The 8,200-nt window shown below is 39.0% G+C and overlaps 1 protein-coding gene across 1 annotated transcript; it reads right to left on the bottom strand.

The window, feature by feature from the left end:
- Positions 1-4,660: 4,660 nt before the first annotated feature.
- Positions 4,661-5,149, bottom strand: LOC131071167 (uncharacterized). Its single transcript, XM_058006886.2, has one exon. It carries the CDS (start codon positions 5,147-5,149, stop codon positions 4,661-4,663), a length of 489 nt encoding a protein of 162 aa, XP_057862869.2.
- Positions 5,150-8,200: the final 3,051 nt, after the last annotated feature.

Below are 8,200 nucleotides of genomic sequence, written 5' to 3'. Positions count from 1 at the left end.
AAATAGAGACAAAATATAGGACAAGAATAAACTGTATTCTCATCAATAGATAAATGATCAATAGTTGTTCATACAATGAATATAAACCCGTATATATAGGCAAGGCTATATGGATATGTGAGCACACAAACATGACATGTGGCTCAATAAGAAACAAGGGTAGGTAGGAAATAGGTGTGGTAGGTAGAAGAAACAATAAAATATTCCACATGAGGTGGATCACCCACCGAAGGTGGAATTATCACTCCACAATAAGTGGATATGATAGAGTAGTAACAAGATCAACACCATAAAAGGTGGAAATTATCCTACACACACTATCCCAATGTGGCACAAACACCCAAGGGTCTCATACCCAAACTACTATGAAATACATTTCCTAAGTAAACTTAGGGTGTAATAATATCCATGATGAATAATTATTTACACCAACACACATCAACTCAATAAATCAAAGCATAATAAAAATCAAGTATACTACCAACTCACATACATCATAGGAAATGTCATCATAGAAGAATGCATCAAATCCTTGCAAGGAACTTGTTATAATAACATACACGCATCTCAGTGCAGATAATACCAACAACTGACATGTTGAAGAATTCTCATCTTGAGCATGTGGGTAGTCCAAACAATAAACACAATGAAGCAGAAATATCAAGCAACCACATAGAAGAAAAACACAACCACAATCTATACACCCCTAGATGCATAGTCAAATCATTACCGAGATCAACACATCTCCTGCAAATGGGAAGGTCATTACAATATATTTCTTGGAGAGATAGCTCTTAAGGAAAAACTACTCCTTAAAATTTATCTAGAATATATCTCTTTGTAAAATTCTTGAGCTTATTGATATTATAATTTTTTCGTTTTTAACTCTTTTAATTAGTCATTTATGTTCATTTATATTTTTATAGATTTTCATCACTCTAGAGATATATTCTCAGAAACTCAACGTTCAACTCTTGTTTCATCCTATTTTGGGATAATTCAAATCTATTGTTAGTATTCTTGGTTTCTCTAAATTCTCTATATTTCTCCTCCATATAGATAAGATATTTATTATCTCTATATACTTGATTTTATAAATATTCATTTTTTTAAGAATTATTTTTCTCTAATTTTAGATAAACATAGAATTAATAACATACTTTTTAAATTTGATTTATGTATATTAGACTTACCAAGCAGATCAAAATACAATAAGGTTTTGACCATTTGGAAGTATCCCTAGTAGGACCACTCCATTCTCTTTGTCCTAACCATATGGAGATTTTAAATCCTTATCTTTTTTCTTATTTCTCTATTTAGTTTGTAAATCATCTCATTCACATAATAATATAAATCATTTTCTTGTTGTATAGTGACTTGTTACCATCTCTCAACAATATTTATTTTTTTGGTCGGTAAAGGCAAAGCCATAAATATATTGATTATGCAGAATTTACAGAGCTAAGATAGCTGTGTAGGGGAAAAAAGCGAGACTAGGTTAATCATGCCCTAATCCTACCTTTTGACACACATTACAGAATACGAAAGAGCCTAGAGATATCGCACAATTGGCTACTTCTTTTGGTGAAAGAGAGAGCCACGGGATATCTATTAGGATTTCTATTCCCTTGTTGAAATTGTAAGATCAAGTAATGCAAGTTCAAACCCTAATCTCAAAATGCAAGTATGAACTAATAACAAGATTGCAGAATTGAGATTAAACAATGAACAGCTGTAAGTGTAAGGATAAAATAAGAATGCAGATATGTACCCGGAGTCGAAATCGAGCTGAAAATGTTTGGGACGGGGGCGCGGGCGCCACTGTCCTGAAAACTGCACCGGAAACCACTATTTTGCACCCTGAAACACTGTCGGAAAGTTGTCGGAAAGCTGTCTGTCCGGAGGACCAAGGCGCCCAGTGCCTCTGTCCCAGGGACCAGGGCGCCCAGCGCCCCTGTCCTAGCAGGACCAGGGCGCCCAGCACCCCTGTCCCGGTCTTCTAAGCTGCAATTTCACACAGGGTTCTGCCTCAGCCTTCTCTCTCCGGATCTGTGTTCCGCGGCGTCGTTCGAATCCTGAAACCTGCAATAATATCTGAAAAAGGGGGAGGGGCGGCTATATAGGGTTTTGCCTTAGTCAAACCCCCGCTTCGATGATTTCCACCTCCACGAATAGCCAAGTTGTTTTGTAAAATGTATTGTGTGTGCAGACCTAGTGTGTGTGCAAGGTCCAAAATGCAAGAAAGCAAACTAGAGCAACCTAGAAAGTAAACCCTAATTGCTTGTAAATGATAATGTAAATGCTCTAAATCAAGATGCAATGTAATCTAAAGCATGAATAAATGATGTATCAAAGCTTATGCAAAGACATGAAAACAATACGAAATCATACCCAACCCTCAAGGGAGGAGTACAAGCCAATCTTCAGTCGGTAATCTCCTATTGTTCTTCAATGTCTTCCAAGCCCTAAGTGGATGAATGAATTTGATAGATGCTTGATAGAATGATGTTGAATGTTGTTGAAGTCCTCAAAGATCTGCTCTTTCGCTGCATATGAAGTTCCTGGAAACAAAAATCCGATCCCTTCAAATGAGAAAAGAGAGCTCTTATGTATGAAACCCTAGGTCGTAAATTCGTATTTTGGCCTTCCTAGAGATTGAATATCCCACCAATTTCTTGGGGTTAAGCTTTATTTTATGATTGGATCGTGCTCCCAAAATTTCGGGAAAAATGTCCGGGACCATGTTGCACAGGCGCCATGGTCCCGACAACTTTTCACCAAATTTTCAGGGCCGTCGGATATGATGATTTTAGAGAGAATCCCGAAGTTACAGGTGATTTCGAGATGTTTTGACCCCGAAACCAAGCCCCCAAGTTCGGAATAGGACTTAATTAGGGTTTTTGATTAAGTGATGTATTGAAGGAATAAAATGCGAAGGGCACGCTTTAGTGAAAGGGCCCAACTTTATGATGTAGAAAATGATGAAATAGGGCCTTAGACCTAATTAATTTGATTAATTAAGTGCTTAAGGAGAAATGCAATGCAGAATGCAAAATGCACTAAGGCGGGTGCTAAACTAGGTGCGAAATTGTACCACCCTAGCGAGTGCGTACAATTTACGACACTACAATAGCTAATAGATTTTAAACAGAATTCAAAATGGAAGCATTTGTATGCCTTCTTATAAGTGAAGAAGGAATGCAACCAAGTAGTCCATGGAAGGCATAAGGTGTCCTTCTGAATTTAGCATATAAGTATAAAGATTTCTTTAAAAAACTTAAAGTCTAATGGCAGAAGCTTTGCTGCTCTATTAACAGAAATTATACTGATTAAAGCAAAATACTCGGTCAAGAGTCTAAACAGTAAGCTTTAACAGAACTAAAGGGGAACCTAGCTTGCAATTTCCTTGTGGGCTTCAGATTGTAGTTTCTCATTCCTCACTCTCCCACGGCCTCTGCTTGAAGGGCGACCCCTGCCACGGCCTAGTCTGGACCCGCAATGACCCCTGCTAGCGCCACCCCTGCATGCTTGTTTCATTTGAGGGTTCTCGTCTTCTGCTTTCAGAGGCAGCATACCATTGAGTCTTGCAAATTGAATTAGTTCGGCCTTTATGCCCGAGTCTTCTGAATTTTCTCCCAGGAACCGCCATTTAAGGTAGCCAAGGCCAACTCCAAAGAAAACTCGATGCCTATCCACATCCTTTCCTTTCAGGTCGAGCAAGAAAGGATAATTTTTAATTAGTTCTCCATGGGAATTGAATAGGATTTTGTCACCTAGTCGAGGATCCCCAGAGTCATGAATTGCCTTATTTAGGATTTCTTGGAGCTCTTGGGTGACCTCCTCTAGAAAAATCTTCTTCGTGAGGTTCCAAACTGCCTGCTTGGCAAGTTTTAGGTCCAGCAAGGAGGCAACAAGCCTTGAGGAGATGCTAGTGTTGTCCCATGGATACTCATCTCTGTTCAGGTGTCCACTACCCAAGATCATCTTGACTGCCAATATGAGAGGGAAATCCGAGTAGAGGAGAAGGCGCTTGAGCCTCAAGTTTGTTATTTTTCAGAATGAAACTTGGCGCGTCGACACCGAGAGGGAAATTGGAGTGTCTGCTCCAAAACGGGAGATGGGCCTGGGATAAACACTCATAATGAAACCAAAAGGAGTCTCTGTCAACATGGTTGGCAATGCAGGCTATCAAACAAGAAGGAGAAAACCAGGGCTCTTAGAATAATTGGCAAGAGAATGAAATCAAATTGCAGAAAACCAATGCGAAGAAATAGGCTGGCACACTCTTTAACGCCAAATAATGAGGGACGGATTTGCATTAAATATGCCAGCTAAGGTGGCGAGGGATGTTTTTCCTTGACATGACAAATCTCTCATTAAAGCCACGCAAATCATAAGTTGATTTGACAGTTTGGCAGCTAGATCTCGTAAGGTGGATCGAGGAAGGCTTAGGTCATAACTGCTGCTTGGATGACGTGATTGAATATAGGCCCACTCTTCCCAAATAGGTAAGATTTTAAATTTTAAATTGAAGTAACTGTTACACTTAGCCGCCAAGGTTAAATTTAATGTTTCCCTGTTAACGAAGCTTTAATTAGCTTTCGCATACTCTTGAAGAGACTCTTGCATCTGAATTGAAGTCCTCTGAGGCTCTTGCATGTCAAGTGCGATGGACTGCTTGAATAACAGGTAGATTTCCCTGATCCCAACTGTAGAGGTACGTTCCTTGAGCAGCTATTTTCAAGAGAGCATCCACCTCTGAGTTTGCTTCTTTGTAGATGTGCTTTGCTTCATAGTTTTCTATCTTATCCAGGCTTGCAATTATATTGTCTAAGATTCCCTGCAATCTCCAATTTGGAGTATTTTTCCTCTTGATCGCATTTATTGCTTTCTCTGAATCACCCTCCACTAAAATGTTATTCAAACCATGTTTTATGCAATCTATCAGTCCAAATTGCAATGCTTTGAATTTTGCTATGTTGTTTGTGTCTGGGGGGATCAACTTTACCATTTTCCCAAGAGTTTCTCCTGTGTGATCTCTAATTACATATCCTATGCCTGAAGGACCCGGATTGCCTCTAGAAGCGCCATCAAAATTTAGTTTTAACCAGCCAGGATTTGGAGGAGACCATATAGCGGCCTTTCTCATATTGTCTTTTTTCCCAAAGGAGGGAGGAATCGTGATTCCATGCCAATTTTTCCTAATGCTTTCATCCCATGATGAGAAAGCTTTAGGCGGTCCCAAAGAAAAGGCTATATTACAGTTGACTGAATCCACTATAACCGATTCAATTGAGTTCAAGATTTTTTTCTAATATTTTGGATTTGTTGTCAAATAGCCTATGATTCCTCTCCTTCCAAATTTCCCAGACTAGACATGATGGGGATACTTCCATAATTAAGCTCGGGGTGGACTCCTTAGTTGGGATAGGCCAACTTTGGAATAGGTATTTAATGTCGTTTGGTAGGGTTGTGATTAGCCCAAGTTTAGCATAGAGCCATCACCAACATTTGGATGCAAAGGGACAAGTGAGTAGTAGATGGTCCCCTGACTCTAATTGAGCTTTGCACATGATGCACCTAGAGGGTCCTGCGTACCCCATTTTTGTGAACTTTTCTGCAGTTAAGATCTTCCTCTGATAGGCTAGCCATGCAAAGATCCCTGCCTTAGGAATGACTTTAGAGCTCCATTACAACTTCTTAGGAATATCCAGTTGATCCTCAACAGCGTCACTGACTAGTACTCTATAACCATCTTTAGGATTGTAGTGCCTTGTTTTGGAAGGTGCCCATATTAAAGAATCATTCCCTCTTCTTGGATTGACGTTTCTTGCTTTTAAGAGCTCTATGAGTTGATCTAAATCATTCCTAGAGGTTGGAAATCCTTCCAATGATTTCCATCTCCAACTTTGAGAACTAGGTGAGCCATCATTGATCAGATAGTCTCTCACTCTGACACCCCAGTGATGCTTAAGCCAGTTCTCTTTTATAGGAATGTTAAGTGAATTCGCAATAGGTGGGTAGCCTCCCCAAGAATCATCCCAAAAAAGGCTTGAAAATCCATCCCGGATGTCCCATGTGAGTTGTTCTAAGATCAGATTTCTACAGGAGATTAAAAAATTCCATGTTCTTGATCCCTTGTGGAAAGAGTTTGCTCTTAGAAGATTGATAGGTTCTTGATCTAGTAAATATTTGGTAGCTAGCATTCTAGCCCATGTGGTGTTGGGATTCTTAATGAACTTCCATACTAATTTAGCCCCTAAAGCTTTGTTTTGCAATTTGAGGTCCTTAATGCCTAAACCCCCTAGGGCCTTGGGCTTCATTATTTTTTCCCATTCAATTAGAGCTATTATATGTTTCTCCTCTGTATTTTGCCAAAAAAAGTTCCTCATTTTCTTAATTATAAAGGCATTTGCACCTGTTGAGAGAGAAAGAATGGATAATAGATAAATGGGCAGGGCCAATATTACTGCTTGAATCATCACTAGTCTTCCTGCCCGAGACAGCCATTTCCCCTTCCAGGAGTTTGAGGTATGATCCACTTTTAGATTAAGAGGATCCCACGATTTAGCAATCCTCATGCCATGATCAATTGGGATACCCAAATGGATACAAGGGAGGGATCCTTCACTACAATCCAAAATTGAAAGTATTTTGGACTGCAAGAGTTTAGAGGTAGAAAAGAAATAGACCTTTGACTTGTCCTTATTCCTTATTTGGCCTGAAGCTTTCCCAAAGGAGTCTAGAATCTATTTTAGATGGGAAGCTTCTTTGATTTTAGTTTCCCCCAAGAGGAGATTATCATCTACAAACTGTTGGTGTGTGACTGCAAAGTTTCTAGTTACTTTGATTCCCTCTAAGAGATTGTTCATATGGCTTATTTTTAATGTCCTTCCCAACACCTCCCAATTATAATGTAGAGAAAAGGAGAGATAGGATCTCCTTGTCTAATTCCCCTTGTCAAGGAAAAAAAGCCTTCTGGTTTCCCATTTACCAAGATTGAGAATTTTGGAGTGGAGATACATTCAAAGACCCAATCAATCCATTGTTTTTCAAAACAAAAGGCTTGCATAACCTTGAAAAGGAAGCACCAGTCTACACTATCATAAGACTTTGATATATCTACTTTAATCATCATACCTGGTCTTTTTGTGCTTTGGAGAGTATGGATTGCTTCTTGTGCTATTATAGCCCCATCAAGAATTGAACGACCTGCTACAAACCCTGTTTATTCTTCTGATATGGTTGATTCCATGAGGGGATTCATTCTATTCATCATGACTTTTGAAAGGATTGTATAAACTATATTGCAAAGTGAGATAGGCCTTAAATCTCCCAGTTTTAATGCATTCTCCTTCTTTGGGATGAGGACGATGAATGTGTTGTTTACTTCCTTAACAATCCTTCCTGATCTTCTTGAGCATTCTAGAGCTTCCACCAAATCCTGACCTAAGATGTGCCAGCATTTCTTAAAGAAATCCATTGGAAAGCCATCCGGGCCAAGAGCTTTACCCGAGGGCAATTGATTAAGGGCTTGAAGTACTTCTTTCATCTTTATTCTCTCATTAAGATTTTGGTTTTTCTCATCTGTTATGATCTTGGGGATCACTTCCAACATCTTTTTTTGCTCTGACAGTTGAGAACCTTCAAGATTATTTAGAAGATTGAAGAAGAAAGAGGTGATTTCCTTCTTGATTTCATCAAGATCCTCTATGATCTGGTTGTCCTTGGACTCCAGTTTTGAAATCTAGTTCTTTCTTCTTCTAATATTTGTTACATTATGGAAGAACTTAGTGTTTTTATCTCCCATACTAAGCCAATTCTCCCTCAATTTCTACTTCCAAAATATTTATTCTTTATTTAAGATGTCCTCATATTCCAATAGGAGCATATTTTCTTGTTGGAAGGATTCCAGGTCCATACCTTCCAGGATGATCTTATCATTTAGAGATGCCATTCTATCTTCTATCAAAATTTTTGCTGAGAAGATATTTCGGAAGTGCTGGGAGTTCCATTGAAGCAGTTTGTGTTTGACAATTTTCAACTTAGCAGTAAAGCAGAAGAGTTTTGATCCTTCCACTGACGCTTCCTGCCACCAGTTTTCTATCAAAGTGAGAAAGTTTTGGTCCTTCATCCACATGTTCTCAAACCTAAATGGGGCTTTGCAATTATCGTGTTGCCAAGCAAGGAGAGCAATATG

The sequence above is a fragment of the Cryptomeria japonica genome, chromosome 7 (genome assembly GCF_030272615.1).
Source record: "Cryptomeria japonica chromosome 7, Sugi_1.0, whole genome shotgun sequence".
Classification (NCBI taxonomy): domain Eukaryota; kingdom Viridiplantae; phylum Streptophyta; class Pinopsida; order Cupressales; family Cupressaceae; genus Cryptomeria; species Cryptomeria japonica.
Note: the sequence above shows the minus strand (reverse complement) of the source record. Positions and strands in the feature narration are given on the sequence as shown.